The sequence below is a fragment of the Phalacrocorax aristotelis genome, chromosome 1, assembly GCF_949628215.1.
Source record: "Phalacrocorax aristotelis chromosome 1, bGulAri2.1, whole genome shotgun sequence".
In the NCBI taxonomy this organism is placed as follows: domain Eukaryota; kingdom Metazoa; phylum Chordata; class Aves; order Suliformes; family Phalacrocoracidae; genus Phalacrocorax; species Phalacrocorax aristotelis.
The window spans coordinates 122,063,979-122,088,553 of record NC_134276.1 but is presented as its reverse complement, the minus strand read 5'-3'; the positions used below and the strand labels follow the sequence as shown (position 1 = coordinate 122,088,553).

Genomic DNA, 24,575 nt, shown 5'->3' with positions numbered 1-24,575 from the left:
GAAACGATAAGAGTGTACTTATCTGCCAGGCTAAGATGCAGGAATGCGTGCAGCTTCCAGCTTCATGATGCAGGTTTACTGGAATGCGGGACTCAGAGCAATAAGCCTTGGCATAGGACACACAGGCTCCTTTTTTAACTCTTCCTCATTTGCAGTGCTAACATACATGCAACTGCGTACGTCAGAAGGGTGCTATGATTTTACACTGCTTTGCCCACTGCTTAAATTTGCATATTCATCCCCCAAATTCATAAGAATTGGGTAATTTTCATTTAATTTATCATATTCAAACACATCTAGTTTTAAAAATAATTAATTTCCGTTCCAGCTGACAAACTCCTTATACAATTTTGTAGCTTTCCATAGACGCTTACAACCTCTGACTCCCTCCACTCCTTCCAATCTAAATTTTAACTGGATTTGTCAGGGAAGCATGGGCTACAAACTCAGGCTGTCATCCTCGTGCCACTCCTTTTGGACCTCTGAGCCAACATCAACCAGATGTGGCAGAGGCAGAGCTCCACAGGGGACGGCTCTCCTATAAGCCTAATGGAAATGAGGAGAGGCCCAAGGTCATGTCAATACTGAGGGACAAGCAGGGGCAGCTTATCCAGCCAAAAAGGTAGATGGTATGGATCGAAGGTAGGAGTACTGCTGCACATGTGGGTCTGCAGAGAGAGAAGATGTGGGAGGGAGCAGGGACTGTGGTATACTTCTGACACTTAGTGACAAAGCAGAGGTATTATAGGGAGAGGGAATGACTTAGGCTGGTGGAAAACATGGTAGGAAAATAAGGCTATGCAGCAGAGGCAGTCCTGGGGAAGATCTGCCATGGCTGTTCAAAGGGCTTCATAAAGCTAGGCTTTGCTTGCCTCCTGATCATGTACAGTTTAAACAATTATTCAGGGTGGATCATTCTTTGTTTCTTTTTATCTTTAATCCTTCCAGTAGTTTTTTACTACTAAGTACTACTACTAAGGTCTAGCTACTAGTTAGATACTACTTTGTTATTATTTGACTGTGTGGAAATCCAACCATTTTAGTGGACAAAATGAGAAGGAACTTATGATGGTATTATTGCAGAGATGTTATTAACTGGCTATTGGTGAGGAGGACATCATCACATTATGTAACAGACTTACAAAACGTGAGGAGTTGTCATTTCTCAGGGTTTTGGCATTTCCAAAAGCTTCTAGGGCTGGGTTTGCTTGAATGATTTGATCCTCCAAGGTTCCCTAGAAGTCAAGGTTGAAATACTATTGAGAAACCTACATGCCACAAACTCAGCTGTCAACTATAACTCAGCCATGCATTCGCTTACAGAGAGAAGCCACCGTAGCCACCCCTAGAGAGAAGGCACCCCTAGCTCCATCTTAGGGGTGGCAAGGCATGAATGGCATAACTGCAAGATTGTCAGTCAGTTATGAGTGCTTAAAAGGCCTCAAACATTCTGCTGCTGACTACTGCTTTGCCTTGTAGATTTGATATTTTATGCCATCTACATATGAAAGAAATTGCTGTATCTTCCCATGTACTGTGAAGCATGCGGAGACATCCAAATGAATGTGTGCAGGGGAGAGGCTATTGAGGACAGTGACAAGCACTAAAATGCATTAGATTTGAAAGCACTCAGAGCTTGTAATATTTGGGATTTTTGGAGATGAGAAAAGCATTAACTGTCACTTGCACAAACTTTTGTTTCCTGAAGCAGACTACTTTAACTGCCTGGGCACTGGGGGAGCCATGCAAAGTGAAATGCTGAGGTTCGTGACACAGACTGACAGAGCCCAGTACCGCTTTCACATGGAAAAGATGAAATAGCAAAGCTGATGACTTACCCCAGTTTTGGTAGCTGGTTGCTGTCAAAAGAGGAACAATGGAGGAAAAAAAAAAAAAAAAAAGAGAGAGAATGTGAGTACTAACATGAAAGACATAAAAAAAAATAAAGATTAGGCAAGGTAGATGTCTAGCGGGCACCAGCACACCAGCAGGACTTTTTGAAGCCTTCCTTCAAAACGCACATGTGACTGTTACTTCGCATTCACCATACATCACAAAATAGCCAAGTGATATTCCTACCCATCTTGTTGTTTTAACCCCTGCTCCAAACATCTGCCTGGTTTTGCTCTGGAGGTGATCCACAATGAACCAAAAGGCTGACTGACTAACTGGACAGAAAAAAGAGACTGGTGCCAGGTGGTAAGAATAAAAGGATATAAATGCAAGTAGACAAATTTTAGACAATTAGGTCGTGCTGCACTTGAATTCTTGGATTATTTGAAAAAAAGGGGTGATGATAATGAAAATAAAATGTTACCTGAGCTGATAAATTACATGGAATATCTTCCAGCTGGGATATCTGGTTTTTGCACAATTTTTCCACAAGCACACCAGATTTCAGACACCATTATGCACACCAACCTCATTACACACAGAAAGCTAGTCTGGACCACTGAATCATTTGTTAAAAAAGCCTTGCCAGCCTCAGATGAACATATATTAGATTTTGGTGATGTGAGTTACATGTACAGAATCCAAGCCTGGCTGAAATTTTGGCCATATAAATACAGTTCACAGGGATCAGTTAATTCACCACAAAAGAGCATTGAGCCCCCAAGTGTAATGAAGCTCGTAGCCAAAAAGCTCACAGCAACACAAGATTAAAAGCAGCATGAATACAGTATTCACTGTAACCTTAGAGAGCAGTTATAAGCAGAACAGCACTTATCCAAAGAGAAATATACAGAAAAGCTGATTGAAAAAAATATTTTGTCAAAACACTCCTTTTTTGTGGACAAAAAATGCTTTCAACAAAACAAATATTTTGATGAGAAATGATAATGCTAGTCCTTTTGAAGACTATTTTCCGTGTGAAAAAAGATCAAATTTCTTGATCTTCACAGTCTCCCCATCTTTTGACGAGCTTTAACACAATCAGAAACATATTTAACACACACAAAAACTAAGTGTCCTAGAAAAAAGCAGCAGCAACAAGCAGCTGTTCAGAACCAGGGGTGACTTTGCTGCTCTGCCCGGAACATGGCAAGTTCAGGTGAGTGTTGCCTTTCTACCTTCAGAACAGCATGCTCTCAGTAATGCCATGTAGAAGCATCAGTATATTTTCTCACCAGTTTCTTTTCTTAACAATGACTGTTGAGGTCTAGCACATGGTCTAATGTTTGGGATGCAGACTTGCGAGATTAGTGGTAGACAACAGAAAAACCTTGGAAGTCTGAAATAAAACAGCCACCAGCAGACTTACATTCTTTTTACCAGGTTCACCCAGGGCTGCCACTGTGGCAAAGTATTGGATGACGCGTTTCGTGTTGACAGTCTTGCCAGCACCGGATTCTCCGCTAAAGGAAGGAGGAAGATAACATAGGCATTGCTCAAACAGCTGTAACTCATCCTTTCACCCTCCTGTCCTGCCAGCTCCTCCCCGCACATGCTGTTCTCAGAATCACTGACTCTGAGTTCTGCAGCCTGTTGTCTGGCCATTTCAGTGGAAATCATGTTAAATTGACTGAATGAAGAGGTGAATGCCTACGATAGCAGCAACTAATTCTTCCTGTGACTGGGCTCAGAAATCTAGTACAAACCCATGCTACATTGAGCTTCCTTTAAGGGAATGAGGTTTTATTACAAACATCCAGACTGAGGATCTAATCTATACCTGTATACTGCTAACGAGTTAGAAAATGTACAGAAAAGCTGCAGTAATTTGCCAGCATTATGCAGGGGTACATGTGAACTGTGTGGAAAGACACCCAGCTCTCCATCTTTCATGTTTGCCAGTAAATGACGTGCCTCTTTTTTCCTGCCTTGGTCATCTCCCTCCCTTTAGCTGTGTCTACATAACAACAACATTCTTAACTACGATCTGCAGCAAGAGCAGCCACATTGAAAAGAACGAGTCTTCCATGTCTGAAGAGGGCAGCCACAGCAAGGCTAATCCTGGAAGAAGCTTCTTTAACTGCCCGGTGAGTTGTTTTCGTGCCTACTTGGAATGAACACCAGATGGGGATCAGAAATGGGCCAGCCTCCATCACACCCTTGGCTGCTCCTTTCCCATGGCGTCCAAGGCAGTCATCAGATGGCCAAATTGCCAGTTACTTGGCTCAGATCAAGTTCCAGGCAATTTAGCTGAGCTTTCAAGGGTCAACTTGCATTTTAGTATGATTTTTTTCTTCTAAGTTTTTCAAAGCAACAGACTCTCGAATCAGTCAAAAAAGAAGCACTTACGTGATCAGCATAGACTGATTCTCCCGATCTGTGGAGGGGGGGGGAAGAGAGACAAACTTAGTAGGCTGTACAAATTACTTATTATAATTGCAAATGAGTATCAACTATTCCAGAATCAGTCCTGAAAGGATAGGAATCACATGAAGAAGAGATGGAAAGATAAAAACTAGTATCACCTAGTCTGACCTCCAGCAGTGCAAGTTCTAGCCCTGCCCTGAATCTTCCTCTTGTGTTTTGTTCCAGTTGGTATTAAAGACCTGTCAGTTGTGTACATTCCCCCTCTGTCTGGGAAACTATAATAAAGAACGGAATTTCCTGTCATCAGAATGTTTCCTTTTTTACTCCTGAATATGTCTTTGCTTACATCTGACCCTTCTGCTCCTGCAATAGTAGACAAACCCAATTAATTTTGCTGTCTGTTCAAAGGCCGTTCCTTAACTACGCTTATGTACTCTTCTTCAGTTGGCCATGCTGCTGGAATGAAGTTTTATAGTGTCCCCACTATTAATGGCCTGACAAGAAATAAGCATTTATTAGAATGCTTTGCAACCTTAAAACGTTATTAACCAAGATCAGCAAATGCTAAATCATAGCAGCTTCCCAAGCCATTAAGCCTAATATCTCTTTTCTGTTTTAACTCCAGTCATCATGACGGGCTATGTATCAGGAAGCCTGGCCGTATTTCACCCTTATCTGATGAAAGAGCATCTCTTCGCAGCCACACACACACACACACACACACACACACACACACACACACACACACACACACCCCCCGTCCCCTCAAAGTTGTGGCACTTTCCGTTTTGTTAAAACCAGGTGGCAGCAGGATGTGTTCCCACCAAGTCTCTTTGCGGCTTTACCCTGCCGCCTCGCAGGGCCTGGTGTAAGCACATCACTGCTGCCCCCTGCTGATAAACTCTTTTTCCAGTAACTTGAGTGTCAGGGCAAGGAAATGTACCAGGAAAATCTGGAGTTCATCGCCACAGGGTTAGTGCCCAGACCCACGGCAGGTTCACGCAAACGATGTACGCACAGCACCCTAGATAGCTGGCCTTCACTAACCTTTGAATGCATACATCTGAGAAGCGTTAGAATACTGAGCATAAACTGACAGTAAGGTTAATTTTAAGGTTGGGAAAATAATTACAGGCCTTTGGGGCATGGCCCTATTTCTGTTACAAACTGATGGATTCACCCCATTCAGACAGCTAAATTTGTGCACTGTACAGATAATCCATATACAGAGCTTACTGTTACCAGAAGTACCACAGGAACAGTCAGGGGAGTTTAAAAAGAAAAAAAAGTGTGTATATATATACACACATATAGTTAACAAATGAAGCAGACTGCCAAGGCCCTGTTTCTTGTAGAGCATTTGCACATTTGTTGGACACTGCAAAAGCTCTCACAAACTTCCATCCGGTACCAGTCATGTCAGCTAAATAAAGCAAAAACAAATTTGAGAACAAACAGTGCCACTTACTACGCAGCATGTCGTGGTATGCATTATCAGCAATGGAGAAGATGTGGGGAGGAGCCTCTGACCGCCTCTTGCCTTTGTATGCAGCAACAACCTCCGGCTTGTAGACAGGCAACCACTTGTAGGGATTTATAGTCACGCAGAATAAACCAGAATAGGTCTAGAGAGGAACACAAAACAAGAGTGAAAAAAACCCACTCAAGGATTAAGAAAAAAAGTCTTAGTTAACCAAGCAGGACCTGGTGTTGCCAGCTTCTTATCTGAGTTTGAATTATGACTTGAATTTCACCCTTTATTCTGAATTTCTAAAGACACTGGTCTGCTAAGTGACTTCCTATTGGCAATTGATATCAAAACTACAGGTATTAAACAGTTTTCCAAAGCAGGAAAAGTACTTTCAAGATGACCACCAGAAGCAGCCCCTTCAGCAAAACAAAGGAGCAGCAAAAAGACCTGGTTTTCTGCCTTGCTACCCCATGAGAGTTGCTTCCTCCTGAAAACAGCCATTACAAAGGAAGGAAAAGTTACAGCTTTCCTTTTCAAACTCCATTCTTAGGAGAGGAAACAATCTCCCATTATTAATTTGATGTGAGTACCTTGGGGCAATTTCTGGTGGGCATTCAAAGAGAAATCAACTTCATAGTGTAATTGCCCAAAGCTGTGGAGATTTTTTCAGCTTTTGGAGAAACAGTTGGTAAAAATCTATCTTTATAGTCACTCTTTGGGCTCTCTACATGAGTTAGCTGGGGCCTGGTCACTCTGAAGAAGGAGGAGTTTTCAGTTGTAGCCTCAGGGAACTGGTGTTAGTTGGTAACTTTTCAGGTACTTAGTCCAGGTTCAAGAAAAAACCTTCAAAGAAACCCAGTTATTATATGGGCATAAGCACTACATGCACACAGATTAATGACTCAATTATATTCTAAAAGTTTTGGGTGAAATCCAGGTGTCTTCCCCTAAAAATAGCATTAGGACCAGCTCCAGAATGGCCTTGGCATGAGTCCTCAGTCCTATTTTCCACAAGGAAAAGAAAAACCCCAACCAGTAAACAGATTAAGGCAAGATGGCAATTTTATTTTTCTACCTGTACTGGTCTGCAAGCAAAGCTATGATTTAGGCCATACACATCCATACAGGGATTATTAGAGAAATGCAAAAAACATTTAACAATCAGAATTTAAGTGGGAAAAAGTTGGATTTACTCCTTTGATGAACACCAAAAACCGGAACAGGGATTGGCTAGAAAATCTGTAGATTCCCCTGACCGGTTGCAGACACAATTGAATGCAGCAAACTGAGAGCTAAAGTTTGGCCTCATAGAATTAGATGCTACTAAGCTTGTTCTGGTGCTGACAGAAATTATGTTAATGATGTCATGGGGAAGATACAGAGCAAGGGAAAAAGCTGAGTGAAACAAGACAGATGTCAGCACTGAAAATGAAGGGAACTAAAGACAGAAAGGCTCATACTTAAAAGAAGTTATGTGTGTGGTCTAAGCTTGAGGCATTGTTTCTTAACAAGGAAACCTCTATGGCCAGCACTGACTTGGATTAATATTAGGAGAGGAAAAATAAACCAGGTCTCCCCAACACCTTGATTGCTGAAAAATGTGCAATGACACCCCTCTCCTAGACAAGCAAAACCAAAGAACTAGACACCATCTTATTAATTCAGTTTTGTCTGTCTATATTCAGACACAAGCCAGCTCCAAGGAACTTCTTTCCTGAAAAGATGAGAAGCCCCTCAGTTTTGTGATGTATCAAAGTTGTAAACTGAATATGAAGAACACAACATGTTCGAACATGAAATCTGCGCTTGAAATGCAGATTTCTAAATATACACTTGCAATGACCCTTACATAGATCATCCAGTTGCTGTAGCGCTTTCTCAGATTGTACAGCACAGACGCCTCGTTCAGATGCGTCAGCATAGCCATGTCCTCGATCATGTCAAATTTGGGAGGGTTCATTGACTGCACGTCATCTTCTTTTATAGTCATGGTCTGCAAAGAGAAACAAGTACGGCAACACTGGAAAACACTGGGATTTTCTCTTGCTTCACACACCTTATAGAAGAACATACTGGTTTTCTTCCCTGCAGAGTGAAGTCCTTGAGCTCAAACCTAGCCTACGTACGTAAGACCATTTGTTTTCACAGCTATCAGAAGAATGGGGGAAAGCTGAGATGATAAAAAGTAAGGAGCACAGTGGTATGGCTGCAAAAGGAGCCATGGGACTTAGCTACAGCCTGGGCTTTTACTTGTGGGGTCCAAACCAGAACTGGCTGGTTGCATACCTCCGCTCACAGCCCACCTGCTGCTGTGCAGTGGCAGATGCTCAGTTACCCACCACCGCATCGCTGGTTTTCATCTGTTATTCTGATATGGCATCAGTTACTGGGGCTTCCCATTTGCAGCCCATTTCATGAAACAGGCATCTGAGTTTAAACCGGGACAGGTAGTTTCTGGAGCTTGCTGCTCCAGCCTGGTTAGTCACGGATCTGACAAAACCAGTTTTGTACCTTTCCCTCTGTCGTCTCCACAGTCACTTTTCCACCACTGCTTTCTGTAATTTCAGCTTCAACGTAAGCTTTCTTTTCGTCAGGAACCCAACATTTCTTCTTCCCTGTGAAATAAAGGGGACCGAGGGTTCGTAGCCTTGCATCGAACAGTAACACCGTGCCTAGCTAAGCGAGATTGCTGGGTTACCTTTGCTGCACAAGTGACACAAAACCTCTGGGACTGCAGCAGATCGGCAATGCTGGGGAGCTGCCTGCCAAAGCAGAAGGCATAGGGCTCCCAAATGTCTCCCCTTTGAAACTACCACTTGGCTCCCTCTAGATCCCTCCAGCACAAGGTGTCAAAATATTTCACAAATGCTGGCTAAGCCTCAGCCTCCATGGGAAATCCATAATCATTATCACCAGTGTGCAGATGGAGGAACTGAGATCGAAGCCCAAATTAAGGCATTTGCTAAAAAGTCACACAGAAAATCGGAGTCTGAGCAAGGAATTCAGCCCACGTTATTTGCCTGCCAGCTGTCAGATTTAACCTTATTCCTGCACATTCTTCTGAGGTTTGTCTTGAAAAACAGCAATATTAATAACTCACATTGAATTATGCATGTGGCTTTTTAGAGTTTGGAGTGGCTGTACTAGACTTTAGGACCTTAGTTACAGCAACTATTCTGAATAACGAAATGCTATGGTTATTGGTGTATTTATACTTACTATTGCACCTCAGGGCTCATATAAATCCCCTTCATGAAAAATAAGTTATGGGAAACTAAAAACTAACGTCAGATTCTCCTACAGGCTGCAAATCAAACCGATGTACAGGCACAACAGAATGAGACATCTAGTCAGGTTGCAGAATCTCTCTCACAGAATCACAGACCGGTAGGGGTTGGAAGGGACCTCTGGAGATCATCTTGTCCAGCCCCCCTGCTTGAGCAGGGACACCTAGAGCAGGGGGCACAGGAATGCGTCCAGGCGGATTTTGAATGTCTTCAGGGAAGGAGACTCCATTCTTAGGAGACTCATTATAGGAACATCAACGTGTGGCATTTTTCTTTCAAACGGACAAAGAAGTGATCCTCCCTTTAGCAGAGCAGTACAAATGTGCCTCGCTTCTAAATCTAGTTAATAACTACTTACCATAAATTGATAGATTATTTCTATTTAGGACTACCTGGCGGGTTTTATTAGCTTTACAGAATGAAGAAGCTAGAACTTGGTTGAACTAGCCACCTCAAAAAGCAACAGCAGCAGCACAGGCTTTGCATCCCACTGTGCTGTGCATTCCCACAGCTACCCTTGGATGTAACTATTATCCCTCTTAACCAACCAGTGGCAGCATAAAGGGTACTGCAACTCACCATCGAAAGCGACTGTTTGTAGCATCATCAGCTCCTTCTCGCTCTTTCGGAGGAAGGGAGCAGCCTCCCCGAATTCTGTCATGTCCATCATCTTGGCAAGGGTTCAAGGTAGCGCAGCTCAAAGAGGGAAAAGAAAGGGACCTGGTCTACCAAAGAAAAGGGGAGGGAGGGAAACCTGTTTCATGGATGATTGGAGGCAATACAAAACACTCAGCACAATGTGGCAGGTGGCTGATCAAAGCGATGATTAATTTGAACACAAATACCTAACACAGATTTGGGACTATACTGCACCATTAGGATTATACTGCACATTAAACCCTTCCCCGGCTCAGTTTATTTAAAGCCAGCCAGATCCTGTATGGTTCAAAACCTTGACATGGGTCACAGTTATCTCCACAGGAGAATTTAATCTCTTCCTTGTGACATGAATGGTCCTTAAGAGCAGGAGATAAAATGGACCACTTGAAGCTGTGGTTTTAAAAACCACTTAGTGGGAGCCTGTTCTGGCCCCTTTCAAATTCCCCTGGAGCAGGCGTATGCTCTCCAGCACGTCTCCCTGGGGCCATGCCACTCAGCCACTTCAAGCATTGTCTCAGGCAGGTATTTTCTGGGAATCATGGAGCAAGACTTCACTGCTACAAACTGAGAACTGCTGCAAGGGTGTGCGTTACACCCTTGGTGTGGCTCCAGGGACATACGCCCACGTTTGTGCTGGAGAAAGCCAGCACTGGAGCTGGAAACAGCTCTGCTACCTGCAGCGCGCTCCTCTGATCGTGTGAATTAGCATGTTAGGAAAATCAAGACTAACAGGCTTGGGGAAGTCCTGTGCTGGTTCAGGTTCCCAGGTTGCTGGTACCTCTGAATTCACCAGCTTGGGTATCCCCCTGCAGCAAGGCATGGCAGAGGGCAAGTGTATCTGTAGTATTGGTGCAAGGGCTTCATAGCTTTTTTTAGATTGTTTTGGGCTTATTAGTCCAGCTTAATACCTACACTTTTTTCCTCAAAAGACAAGGCCATGGTGTTTAGAAGCCTTTTATCATGAAACAGAGGGCAGGGGACATGGGTGTAAGTGAGAACAGTTTGCTGGGTTTGTACTGCCAAACAATTAATTTGATTATGTACTCTCTAAAACAATCGTACGGATATGTTTTTTGTTTATATATTTTTTTTCAGACACACACTCTCATACGTGCGTAAAATACTCATGATGCTATCCAGAGAACACCTAAAAGAAGTCCCACTGCTAAAAGGTGTACACGCACACACGTGTGTGCGCGCACACGATTTAAGAATTTCAGATTCTTTCATTTCTTTAAAGTCAAGACACCATTTAATTACTATTTGAAGCTGTACAAGTGACCCTCAGATATTACCTCTTCCCTTATTTTATTTACTGCGCAATATCCACAGCAGCTGGACAAATTTTCAAGAGCCCTATCAAGACAGACACTGTAGTCTTCCAAAATCTAATTTAGTTTATTTCTAACAAAATCCTGCTAGGGATAAAAACTCTTCACCACCCAGGCAGTTTTTTTTTCAACACATTCCTCCTAGGGAATGTAAAGCCCTAAGACAGCAGAGCTGCCAAACATTTTACATTCAGCCCTCTCCCGCAGCCTCTCCCACTGCTGCAGTACAAGCTTGAGACCTTCTGTCTTATTGCTGTAGAGCAAAAACTTTCCTCCTCAGACTAGCCTTAACTTTTTTCCTTTTTAAAGTTTAAGGGCCTACATAAGCAGAACTATTGCCAATTAATTTAATATCATCTGAGCTGACCAAAATCCCCAGCTGGAGGCAGAACTCAAAACTAGCACGGCAAAGTCTCTCTCCCATGGGGAGCGTGTCTTAGGTCTAGCAGAGCAGTGAAATTACATCAGTTCACACATTTAAACAGAACAGCGATAGAACATATAAGTATCATTTCACATTAAACGTGCAAATGCCAGAGAGGCCACCCCAGTGTTAATCTCTCGGACTCAGGACAGATTCTCACAAGTCCTAATATACACTAAAGTACTCTAAGCCATGCTGTGCAACCTAGCTCCGTTTGCAGACCTTTTAGGGACAGTCACTCAGCTATCACCTTCTTATCTCATTTTTTTTTTTTTTTTCATATGCATTCAGGGCCAACCACTATGACAAACGTGTTATGGTGTAAAGAAGCACTATGGCAGGTGGGAGGGAAACCCTTTTTCTTCAGCAGTCTCATGTCCTTGGAGCTACGACAGAGGTCAGAGCCCAGGCAGCACACACCTTGCAGGTGTGGAGAGCTCAATGAGGCAAATCCATTGCCAGGTATGAGAAATTGGAAGTGCTCTTTGGTTTATGGTCATAGGCTTGTTTTTAAAAGGCTGTATAGTCAGGAAAGACAAGGCAGAGCTAAAGACGTTTGCTTTCCTGTCAGTCTATTCTAGCTAACAATCAAAAGACCCGGCCCATGTATATGAACTTTGGAAGATCCTTGAAAACACCTAGACCCTGCAGAAAGCCAATATTGTTACACAAAGTTAAGGGGTGCGCCCAAGACCACCAACAATCTGGTGGTGCGTTCAGGCTTGGAAAGGAGGGACCTCATCTTTCCTTGCTGGGGCTGTTGGAAGGGCTACTGTAGTGCTAATGGCTCGTCTGCGATAGAAACGACCGTAGGCATTGCCTGTCTTTGAAAGGGAACCCAGTAATTCTCCAAGGGATGTAACTCAGGTTGGATTAAGGAACTCCTTGGCCCAACGAGCTTCTTAAAATTGCAAACCGCATAAGCCATTACCTCTTGCAAATGATAGAGAAGACAGAAAATAAGACTTGCAGATACTGGTTAACCAGTCCACCCAGATGTGTAACTACAAGGGACCTGATACTTTCCTAAGCAGTTATTCTAGCTGGCTACATGAATGCGCTGGTGTTAGACAAAAATCATGTATTTGCTATCCCAGCATTCAAACAGCATCCTAGGGTGACTAACATAGTGCTATATGTTTAGTGATATTACTACTAAAACCTTAAGCCACATGAAAACCTTAATCACATCAAAACCACGGCACAGTGTTAGAGCACAGCTGGCTACCCGCATTTAGAAGAGAGAGGTTGGTACTCACCCTGGAGAGCACACAGAAAGTGTCACGGCTCCGTGTGGTCCAGACTTTATATGCCCCTATCTCAAGGTCACTGGTGATAACCGTTTAAAGGCATCAGCAGTTTTCCTCCATGCCTATATTTGTCCCCCGGATCCCGGGTGAGGAGACAATGCTCGAGGAGGGGACATGTGTGGCTGTGCCCTGGCGCAGGGGGGGCAGGAATGTCAGTGGGGAGCGGCACGCTCCTCGCCAGCCGCCCCTCACCACACCATTTTTGCTCCATGACTTCATGGAAGAAACTTTTCCTGCCTCTGTGTTTTCACAGGGGCAAGCATTGCTTTTCCAAGTGCCTCAGAACTTAATTACCGTGGCTTGGGGGGCAGGGGAGATGGAAGTTAACACTATTCAGATGTAACTCCCCTAGAAAACAAAAATCAAAGCTTCTTGCACAAGGTACAAGCAATTTTAAAGAGAATTTGGTTATGTGAACCAAACTGCCTTCAAGCAACAAAACTAGGATGTGGGTTCTCATGTCCCAGTCAAGCACCTTAAATCCCTTTCTTGGGCCCCAGAGGATAAAAGCCAAACTACAGGCTCAGGTTTGGGATACACAGGTGTTCCCCAGTTTATGAGCAAGGCAACACAGTAAAGAAATTTTAGAATATGTTGTTTCTGCCTGGAAAGTGAATCACAGATAATGAACAAAGTAGGCATCAATTTTAGTGAGTGCTTTGCTTCAGAAAACTCATTTATGAGACTGAGTTTAGGCAATGTCTGGCTTTCTTGCTGTAAACTAATTTTTCTGTAAAACAGTGCCATAAGTAACTCAGTTCTCATTTCACTTCAGCCCACAAATAGCAAAACAACTGACACATCCGGATTGATTTGCTTTTACCAGCATAGGTAGATATATAGGTTTCCTTTGGTTCTAGCATAAACTGAATATAAAAGCACAAAGGAAAAGAAATACGGTGGATAATGCTTGTTGGCCACAAGGGAAGACAATATATTAGGGCTATAGAAAACTCAATTCCAAGGAAACAAGGGGGAGCAGGGAGGGAGCTTATCCACAGCTTCAATGAATTCTTAGGTACCCGCAGGAGCAAGTGGTTTGGTTTGTGACCCGGCAAGAAGAAAAATGTTTGCACACTGAGTCTGCTATTTTTAAAGCTGTTTTCCTGATGACTGGACAGCGACAGGTTGCGCAGACAAAGTAGATTTTTAAGAAACAGAGGGATTTATGGAAGCGATAGACTCAAAGAGGGAAGATTGATGTGGCAGGTCTGAGGATTCAAGTGCTTTAGTGACCTGGTATTTTTAGCATTTGGGGAATGTAACAAAGAGACAGAGAATCACTACTGCTTTGCTGGAGACATGCCCACTTCCAGACAGGCTTACATTGAGGAGAGGGGCCTCTGCTAAAGCTAGGGGTGAGGCTTTCAGTCCTGGTCTGGATACATCCGTGAAAGGAACATGCGTTTGATCTGAAAAGGAGCGGTGAATGTTATGCTCCAGCGCTCGACTGGCTGGCTGCTCCTCTCATTTGTTTCCCGAAACCAAAATCACTTCCCACCCCTGCAATCTGCTGCTTTAGAGGTGCTCGGTGCCCCGCAGCATGGATATAGGTTGATGTCAGATTTAACTCATCACCTTTTTGCTTTATATCTGGGGAAAAAGTAAACAGAGCTAGTGATCTCAGCTGCTTAGGCGAACAGTGAGTGTGTAAAGCTCAAGCAGATGCTCCTGATCATGTAATTTGAAACAAGGTAAATTGCATGCATCACCCGGATTTATGGATGCTGTTAATCTGCTGTGAAGACTGAAATATGATTATTTCATGCCATGGAGGTATAATGCACTTACATTCTCTCCCTCCTGCTCCTTTCTTACATCGCCAGCAGCTTTACTTCTAAACACACTATTCCCATTACCACCTACTTTGCTTGGAAGTAATCTTTTTACAAATACTCCCTTATCACTTACGTTTCTTCTGTTCTGCAAATATTCAGCTTTCTTCAGTCCTGCATGAACATTAAAATCTCGCTCCCACGCCTCCCTTTTCTTTTTTGGGGCTGCAAACAACTGTTTCTGTAGCTGATGCCAGTGCAATTTCAATGCTGTGTCACTTAGAGAGGGACACAGCCAGCACTAGTTCAAACATGATCAATTTATTTTCCTTGATAGCCTGACGTGAATTGGTATTGGCCATATTATTCCTGTTTTTCTGGAGTTTATTTTCTTTGTCTTAATGTGAACCAGGATTTGCAGCACATTTCCCCTAGATTAAATTTGTAACAGTGACAACCAAAGACATTTGTCTCTCGCAGGGTCTACTTTTAGAAAGGTTAATGCTGGTCACTGTTTCTAGGGAAACAAGGGACTTTGATAAGAAGCCCTTGTGACTAACCTATTTTTAATAACATGACATATTGCAAAGGAATGCAATAACGTTTATCAGCTCTAGACACAGATAGTGTCAATATTGTGGTCTTATATAGAAAAGCTGGCATCTGGGATCTGTAAAAGCCCAGTTATGAACCCTCTCTGTTTTCTTAGAAAAAAAGATTGACCAGCCAGCTATATTTTGACAAAAGCTGGCCTTTAGACTACGTTTAATAAAATGCGCACTGCAATAACTTGGCACACCTGAAAAACAAGATCAATGAGATAGAAAGACACTAGTTCAAGGTACAGATGCTTGGAGAAAGCATCTTCTGAGTCAGGATCCTCTAGACTGCTCCATAAGCAAGCAGGAAGTATATCCCTCTGAGATACAGATAAGTGACTGTATCTAAAGGGACTGAGAACCTATTATTCACCTCGGGGTTTTTTGGTCACTGGTCCCTGCTGCTGTTGCAGTCTCTGTTTAAAGGACAAATGGGAGAGAGCCAAAATGATCTAGTCTGATGCTCTTTGGAAGAAAAAGGTCATCCGCGGGGGAACATCTTCAGCAGAAGAAAAATGTGACCATCGTACCCAGCAGCAAATCCAGGCCCATTTTGTATGAGTGGATGTATTTTCTCTTGTGAAGAATTATGGTTTAATTCTTCAAGCTGTTGATGCCCCAAAGAGAAATTGGAGGGGGAGAGAAGCTTAGCTTTAAAAATAGTTGCACTCCGCTACGTCTCTAAAGGATGAGAAGATTGGCACTGAACAGCACATTTAAAGCATGTTTATGACAGCTAGTTTCACGTTATCAGAGCTAGATATTTTCAGGTTTCTGCAAGCCTTTGTGCTCCCCCTGCTGCAGTACACAGAGCTAGGCAGTGGACACAAGCGTCTGCAACCTGAAGAGGTATCGGGAGCTTCTGTTCATGCTCCTTTCAGAATCATCATTTTAGTTTCCTCCAATTAATTCTTTGCTGATAGCTACTGTGTGGTGTGATAGTATAAAGGAAATCTAAATTTCTCTATGGAAAGCATCTGCTTTCATGCAAACATGCCTGGGGAAATAATTTCTAAGCCACTAAAAAATGTTTTAAGTGCCTTTTAAGCCACTGAAATCCATGATCTATTGCTATCAGTATGCAGACCCCTGAAACAGAATACCTCTTCCTGCTTTGAACAGCTTGAAATCACCAGTGACTGCAGAGAATTAATGCATGAAACCACAAGAGAGAGAGTAGCCGATCTTATTAGCTTGGTAGTGCACAGCAGCATCCGTCCCTCGGCCATGCTGCCAGCAGTCCCCTGCCTCTCATCCCATGCCAAGAGCCGAGCTCCGGGCTGCATCGGCACGCTCCCCTCCTCACCCGGGCTAGTATAATAAACATTTCAGAGCTGTCATTGCTGCCTCTCCCCTGCTGACATTTGATCATTACGGTATCTTAAGAACGTTTAAATAGGTCAGGGTTTTAATGGGAGAGCTCGGCTTCTGGGAGCGAGACTGACAGTGCTTTGAGAGCAGATTAACAGCGCTGATAAATCAATCTCAGACTGACTCACAGCCCTAAGTAAAATAGGAAGGGGAAAACAGTAAAAAGGCAATGTAATTCAATAAATGGTCTCAGCTCTTTGGCTCTGGAGATGTACCAGGGAAGGGAAAGAAGGTTTCTGTCATGTGCCTTCTCACTCTTCTCTCTCCAAAAGCTGACATTCCCCATCCCCTCGGTGGAAAGTTTTTAGTCTCCAATGATCTTGAGCACCCCACCCTGCCCATCAGGTCAGAGAGCATGTAATGGCATGTGTTCAGAATTGCTGTGCATCCTTTTCCTGACTTTCACGTATCCTAATTTCCATTAGCAAGGTTTGGTTTTGGGTTCCCTCCCCCACCTTAATGCTCTGCATTATCGATAACCACTGGGGGACAGCAAGGGAGTTAAAAGCCCCAATAATGCACATGAGTAGTTCAGGTTAATCTTTTCAGTATTCATTACCTAAGCATTTATTTGCACGGCATGTCTTTAGAATTACCATAGCCCATTCACCAATTCTATTATCCCCTTCTGAAGCTAATAGTCAGAAGTATTTTAGCCTCGATCAATGCAGAAAAGAAAAAAAAAAGTCCATCAACATCTCTCTGGGGTTTGCATTATGCAGTCTGGTTTCAAAGACAGGGTACTTCATTACCCCTACTTCAGCCCATGACTATGATGCACTCTCTCTGCTCAAGCAGCCTGAAAACCACATTTCCATTTCAATAGGCAGCACTGCCCTAAGATACTCCTAGGCCTTCAGACACAACATATTCTAGCTCACAGTGCCAAGCCCCTGCAAGACAACTCGCCTTTCTTAGCCTTTTTTACATTTCAGCTTCAAGGATTCAGAGCCTGCCTTTCAGGTATGGGCAGAGACGGGTGCAAGCCCTTGCTGACGACCTGGTTTTGATGCTGTGGAGGTTTATTTTTCTGAGGAAGTGAGGGGGAAAGAAAGGAAAATATTCGTGCCTTTTTAGATAAGTGATTTTTCAGTTTTTTGCTTCTGTAACCCTCTGAGTCGTAACTCGACTTTCTGTCAAGGATTATTTGCTATCTTTTGTTTACCTTATGCCAACAGCAAACTATGCTAAAAAATGCAGCAACAGTTTAATTGGTGAAATAATTGCCACATGGGGATCACAGAATCACAGAGTCACAGTTTGGAAGGGACCTCAGGGATCATCTAGTCCAACCTTTCTGGGAAGAGCAGAGTCTAAACAAGATGGCCCAGCACCCTGTCCATACTTTATTAACATCGCAAGTGCCGACAGAATAAACTCGATGTGGTTGGCACGATACTGAATAGCAAGAAGGCACTGCAGGAAGCAGACTGCATGAGTTTTTCACCATTTACATTCTGTAAGCAAAGACAAGACACTGTTTCTTTCCAAGCACAGCTATACTGAGCTGGTCACCTCTGCCAGGTAAGTCATTCAAAGATCCTTGAAAAAATAAACCCAGTTTTTTAAAAAAAAAAGTTTCCAGAGGTATTACTTTCTGCCATGAGCCCCCAAAAAAGCACGAGCCTATGCTTCTCACATGGTGTAGTGACTTGATGCTTCTTGTCAGTCAAATCTAAACATCGCCAAAAATGGACATGACATCCTTCTCTCCAGCGGCAATGTTCTGGAGCAACTGGCTGGTGTGTGCGCATATAAGTGTGTATATACATATATATAAACACAGACATATATAGTTGTGTGCATATCAACATACATATACACATACATATATATAGATTATGTATGTGAAAGCAAGTTTATTTTCTAACCTCTCTCCTCCCAGCTATGATACTCCAATGTTACAGCTTAATACTACGTAAAATGCACTTTTTCCCTTGAGGACCTGCAGAACTGATCCTGTGAACTGGCTCTGTAGTGCAGCCAAACTGTGGCGGACTCCACCACCGCTGCGCTACCCCGTTTCACTACAGCAGGCTCCTGCTACCACTGAGACACAGGCTGACGCTAGGGCTGAAATCCTGCCACCAGCAAAACCCCTGCTGCACTTTAGGCTCAGCCTCTTTTCTGCATGGGACATTTCTATTTTGCTGAATGAGCACATCATGTGTAAGCCCAAATTAGTTTCTGAGATGCCATGGCAGGGCGATATCAGAAAGGGGTGAACTGCAGCATGCTGGGCTGCTGCAGACTCCCAGTTCTTCAGTGCTATTTGGGAAGGTCAGAGACAGGAGTGCTGAGATGCCAAGAGTCACAGGAGAGAGGGTCAGGGAGGCAACGGTGAGAAAAGGCCATGCTGGACCCCCTGGAGAAACCCAAGAAGCCCTTTAGGGAGAAGCTGCGCTTTGTGACTAGAGCAAAACCCACCGAGAGACTATCGTCAGGCCAGGCATTGCTTTTGCAGAGCAGGACCACCTTTGCCATAACAGCGAGCAGCAAGTGAGATTTCCAGTGAGGTTACACGCATAACTCCCTTTAGGTTCACACCAGCAGCAGCTAATCCTGTTGTAACAGAATTGAATTTAAATGTATTTTTTTGCAATTGAAATGTTGTCTTTACAGAAAAAAAATTAAGGAGGTGGGGGAAAAAAAAAATCAGATTATATGTTTGAGGTTTATTGCACAAAGCCAAAGTACCTGCCACATACACAGTTTTAGGCACTTCAGTCTCACACAATGGTCTAGAAAAGAAAAGGGAAAGAAGAGGAGAAATAACACACCTGGTACGATGATAAAAAGCTAGATTGCTGTAAACACGCTCAGCAAGAATGGGAAATATGTCCTGCCTCAGTGGAGGCTTCTGAAGCTTCACTTCAAATACCAGTAGCTCAGTGGCATGAAGACACCAAACAGCTCATTTGACAGGACCACCAGCCCAGTTGAGTATCTTGCCGGATTTTCATCAAAACTCATTCAACGGAAAACCCTGTTTTGATCTATCCAGCCTGCCTGACAGAAACTTCTCACCAGAAGCTCCATCTCTTCAAACCTATTCACCAAAAGAGCATTTTGGAACAGTCTTGTTTGAAGAGCTGTTGCAGTACTGCCCTGTAGATGCAGGTGTTTATTCATCTTACCTCTCTAGATTTCGTTCTGCAGGTCTGGTGCCTGTGCCTGTGCCGTGCCTCTGCTAGAGGAGAGAATGGGAGCCTAACCATAATTCCTGCAGGGTGACAAAATAACAGTCATTTACATAGCTATAGAAAGTTGTATATAATTTTTTTTAAATCACCAGCGATGTTTTTCAGAGTATCCAAATTTACAGCAGCAGGCTTAACTGCAAAATTTAACACAGAACTTTGACAAAAATATGGGTTATTTTGGGGTATGAAAATAAACTATGGAAAAAAAAAAAAGGAAGCTTTATTTTTTAAGTTGGATTACTCTGCCTCTTGCCTGTCAAGATACACTGGTCGTGGTGGAAACTCTAGTCCTTTTTGTTCTACTGCAGTTGATGAACAGGGATTTTCCAGAGCAGAAAAACCTCCCTTTCCATCCTCACCCAAATGTGCACCAGAACCACAGAGAAGGAATCGCAGAGCTTAAGTGCAGATGATTTCCATTGCATTGTGATCATGGTCTGGATACCTACATTCATCTATTACTGACACACCTTCATACTTCAACATCTGCAATGTGTCAATCCTCAGAAAAAAAAGAAATAGAAAAAAAAGCACTGTGATACAGAAATTACTGACACTTTTCTAGGAAAGGGAAGCTGAATGAGGCAAAGGTAGGGGCTACATCCATATAAACAATGAGACACTTAATTCCCACTGCTTTCTTTGCGTGGAATTACAAAGCTGATTACCTTCAAAGAAGAGGGACTAAGCAGTCTCTTCAGGAATACGCTGTTGGACCAAGAAAAACCACTGGGCAATAAGGCTGTAAGAATTTGACAGTGTCCTCGGAGTACGTCCCACTCTTCTCCATGGGAAGATGAGCTTCTCACCAGATGGGTTCTCTTTTTCACACTTACTTGGTTTAAAAAGTAGGAAGTTTACATGTGTAAAAACTAATGGCAAGTCATTCTTGCCCAGCCAGTTTATTCTGAATGAAGAACGAGAAGGGCAGATTTTAATTGCTGAAAGTATAAGGAGCAATAGCCCTAAGTGGCACTGTTGTTCAAAACAGAATAGGTAGGTACATTCAAAGATAATAGCAACGCCCATTACATTTCGTGTTACATCTCAGGGAAATTCAGCTCACTCTTCATTGGACACACAGACTTGAATTTTAGCTCCTTGCAGCAATCAGAAATCTATACTGAATACACCTGAACTACTTACAGCTTTGCATTGCCACGTAGGGTCTCTGTGCCTCAGTGTGATAAAAAAGCACTCAAATTGGAGTATGAGACCATTTATTTCAATGAGGTAAAAAATCAGAAACAAGACGTGTAGATCCATTCCCTAGAAATAATAAACCAAGCACTGTTAGGACTGAGTCCAACGCCAGGCACCAATTGTATCCCATACCCATGCAATGCAGACTGGTCTTACTGATTTGATCACAGTGTATGCATAAAGGTCAAAGTTAAAAAAACACCCAAGTACACCCTTAACCAGAAAGGACATGGTCCATCAGACTACAGCTTCAAGACGTGTTTTCGTAAGCATTAAAAAAAAAACAAGTATGAATGAATGCTTTTGTACAGCTTATGGAAAGTAGGTTGCAAAAAGACTAATGAAACAAAATCTTCCACTCTCTTCCTCTTGCCCATACCAGCGCTTGTTTGTTAGCAGTAACAATGTGTGACATGTCACACAGGGCTCTGCTGAGCTGAGCTCCAGGCCTCTGACACTAAATCACTGATAAAGTCATAACATGGAAAAAAAGGGCCGTTCAAGTCCCTTTACAATAGCCAAGCTCTGAGAGTCAGCAATGTCTGCCTTAATCCAGCTATCTCCATTAAGTGTCTCCCACCACTGTTATCAGAACCAGAAGTGAAAAGGTACTAGCAAAGGAAAGATATTTTTGCACAGTGCCCTTTCACAGGATAGGGTTCGTGTCTGATTTCCACTGTCCAGCTCAGCAGCAACAGGCTGAGCAAGGAGGGCGCATGTGTGCGAGGGAGTGCATAAGGACCTCAGCCAGCCGTGAAGGCTGCTTGTAACTGCATGCATTCAAGGCGCAAGTCAAACAATAATCATTCGACCATGCCTTAACACATTCATATCCTTTAGTTTTCCTTAGCATCACCTCCTTTCTGTCCCTGCCCTCAACTAAGGACAAGATGACCTAGGAGCCGGCCCATAATCTCCCCCCCCACCATTCTGTTTTTGGACTTGGAGGAAGCACGTGGCAGGAGAGCACCCGGAGAGCTCATCGCCTGTGGCCCTGCATTTACAAAACAAAAGACAATCACATATAGGCAAGAAAGAATAATTAGCAGATATTGTTTCAATCTTACTCCTCCTTTATTCATTACTATCTTCAAAGTCACCCCCTTCCTCCCCCAAAGTAAACCCCTTTTTGAAACAACAGGATGGACACATCACCTTGGATGTTTTTACAGCCTGACAAAACATAGTAAGCGCTGACATCTAATTCATCATTCTCAAGATTCTGCATTTGTCGTGTCTATCAGAATTTCTTTAGAGATCTGAAATACCAGAAAATGAATCCAGCACTTCCTAAGAGAGTATCTTCCTAGCCATAAAGGACTAGGGCCCTTAAATAAAAGAAAAGCTGAAAAAGCTGAAAAATCTATAGGAACTGATTATAGGAACAGATCATGAGTATTAAAAATGCAAATACACAGAGGATATAGCATCCTCCGTCACCAACAGTTTTTCTGATAAGCTACTCTAAGTAAATCCAGCCCAGTATTTCTTCAAACTGAATACATAAAAACACATACTAAGGACAGAATTACAGTTAGGAATACGACAATGATGCTGCCATTAGCCTCTAACCAAGCATCACTGCTCCAGGAAATGAAGAGAATAGATAAAAAGAAACCCAACTACATTGAAATAAGAACCATATAGATTGGGAGTTAAAAAAGGCTTAATGTTGCTGTATAGCAAAAACAGACTGTAACTAAGGCATCTGAGTGTTTGTATTCCTACAAGCTTTCTTAAAGCTGATTCCACATTCCTAAATTCATTGAATAAGTAATCACTAGGATTCATTCATTCTGTCAGGGTTTTTTTCTTTTCTCCCCTTCAGGAAGCTCCCATTTCAAAATGACTATGTGGAGACTGAGCGAGGAGCACCAGCTGGGGCTCCTGCACAAGATTTCTGGGCTTCTGGAGGAGCTGAGCACCAAACAGCCGAGCGCTATTTTAAGGGCAGAGCTACTGGAGATGCGCAAGACAACCAGTGGTCGACAGTCCTCTAAAGTGACTTGCACGTATTTTGCACAACTGAAGCCTCACCAAGCAGCTCATTTCACTCACAGGTTTAGCTTTTAATTTGCAGAGGAAGAACTGGTTTGGGCCTTTTTTAAAATTTTTTTTTTTTTTTTTTTTGAGAACACATGCAAATAAATGGTGTGAAGACCCTACTTTCTGAGCCCTGCCAGCACAAAACTTCTGGTGTTCTCTGTGAGTCTCCCTCATTCCCACCAGCATGCAAGGTTTCAGTGGTATGGGGGACATTTCAAGCAGAAATATGCAAGCCTTTCAACCGTTAAGTCATTTAACCTTTAAAGACTAAAGCTAAGGTGCACAATTAATCCACCAGTGGAAGTATGTGTGTGCCCTGCACCCCCATATGAGTGGCATTTCAGACAGTGAAGTGCTTGCCTGCAAATTATCTGCAGAAGACTGGTAATAAGTTACATTATCCCTGATACCACGGTGGACCTATTTAAGGATTTTTAGCCTGGCTGTACTCTATATGTAACACTGAACACAGCCATTACTAAAAACTTGGTTTAATTATTAGCCGATTTCTTCATATACATGCAGGCAAGAGATTTCAATTATTTTTAATTATACGTAAAGTTCCAAGTGTCCATTTTATTCCATGAAGATCATTCAGAACTCAGTAAAACCCAAAATTGCTGAATTCTTTAAATGACAGTTTTTAATTAATTTGAACTCAGGCTAATTAAAAGATTTGCAGATTGCAACAGTCTAGTCCATTTTCAAAAGGCAAGCCTTTATATCTGCAGAAAATATGCTCTATTTTCTGTTCAGATTAAAGATTCGGCCCCTACTTTAAGTGCAAAAACCTCTTCAGCCTTAACAGTGGAATTACAACTGACAGCAGGTAATAAGTCCTCCATCATTTTGGGCTCTAAGCTACAAACCATCTCCTGAGAAAGCGCAAGTCGACTGCTCCCACTTGCATGGAAATCTAGGCACTGGAGACAGAAACAAGAGCATTATAGCCTATGAAGGTAACGGCCTTGGCTTAACCCCTCCTTACCTACCAAACGCTTACCTGTTTGTGCGGCACTGTCTAAAGGGGGACACCAATGCCCAGCTCTGACAGCCACCTTGCAACAAAACAAGGGAACTGTATTTGCTAGGTACCCCCCAGAAATACGGGCTTCAGCGGATAACTTCAAAAGGAAAAGTAAAATATTTTATCTTAGGTTTGTAGCCAATGAAAATAAGGCTTGGAGTTGTGCTATAGATCTCTCCAACCCACAGCTGCTTTTATCCTCACCAATCAATTCTGATGACATCTGGCAAAGGGAAAGTGACTCTGGTGACATTCCTGCGAGTCAGTAGCCAGCCAGAAGCTGGACCCCCAAGACACCATGGCCCGAAGTTGGTTTTCTCATATTCTGTCACCAGAGCCTGGGCCAGCTAGCACCTCCACAATTTCCATGCCAGCATCGTGATGTGTTGTTTCCACTCCAGCAGAACAGCCTCCCCAGGGACGTGGTAAAGCCCCCATCACTGGAGGGTTTCAAGATTGATAGACAGGGTGCTAGATAATCTCACCAAGGCTTCCTTTCCCAAGAAAGGTTGGGCCAGATGATCTTTCGAGGTGCCTTCCAACCCAGGCTGTTCTGTGATCACTAGGGGCACAGAGGCAAGGAAACTGAGGTAACTTTTGCAAAACAG

At 43.0% G+C, this 24,575-nt stretch overlaps 1 protein-coding gene across 2 annotated transcripts in view; it reads right to left on the bottom strand.

Annotated features, from left to right (window-relative positions):
* MYH15 (myosin heavy chain 15) overlaps positions 1–9,738 on the bottom strand; it is a 48,100-nt gene extending 38,362 nt beyond the window's left edge. For both annotated transcript variants that reach the window (XM_075104062.1, XM_075104071.1), the window contains exons 1-8: positions 9,598–9,738; positions 8,243–8,346; positions 7,581–7,724; positions 5,729–5,885; positions 4,243–4,270; positions 3,263–3,356; positions 1,839–1,859; positions 1,143–1,235 (exon numbers count right to left, since the gene is read on the bottom strand). In XM_075104062.1, the coding sequence (XP_074960163.1) occupies positions 1,143–1,235; positions 1,839–1,859; positions 3,263–3,356; positions 4,243–4,270; positions 5,729–5,885; positions 7,581–7,724; positions 8,243–8,346; positions 9,598–9,688 (732 nt within the window). In that variant the 5' untranslated portion in view covers positions 9,689–9,738. The remainder of the gene's footprint in view (positions 1–1,142; positions 1,236–1,838; positions 1,860–3,262; positions 3,357–4,242; positions 4,271–5,728; positions 5,886–7,580; positions 7,725–8,242; positions 8,347–9,597) is intronic.
* Between the last annotated feature and the right edge of the window lie 14,837 nt (positions 9,739–24,575).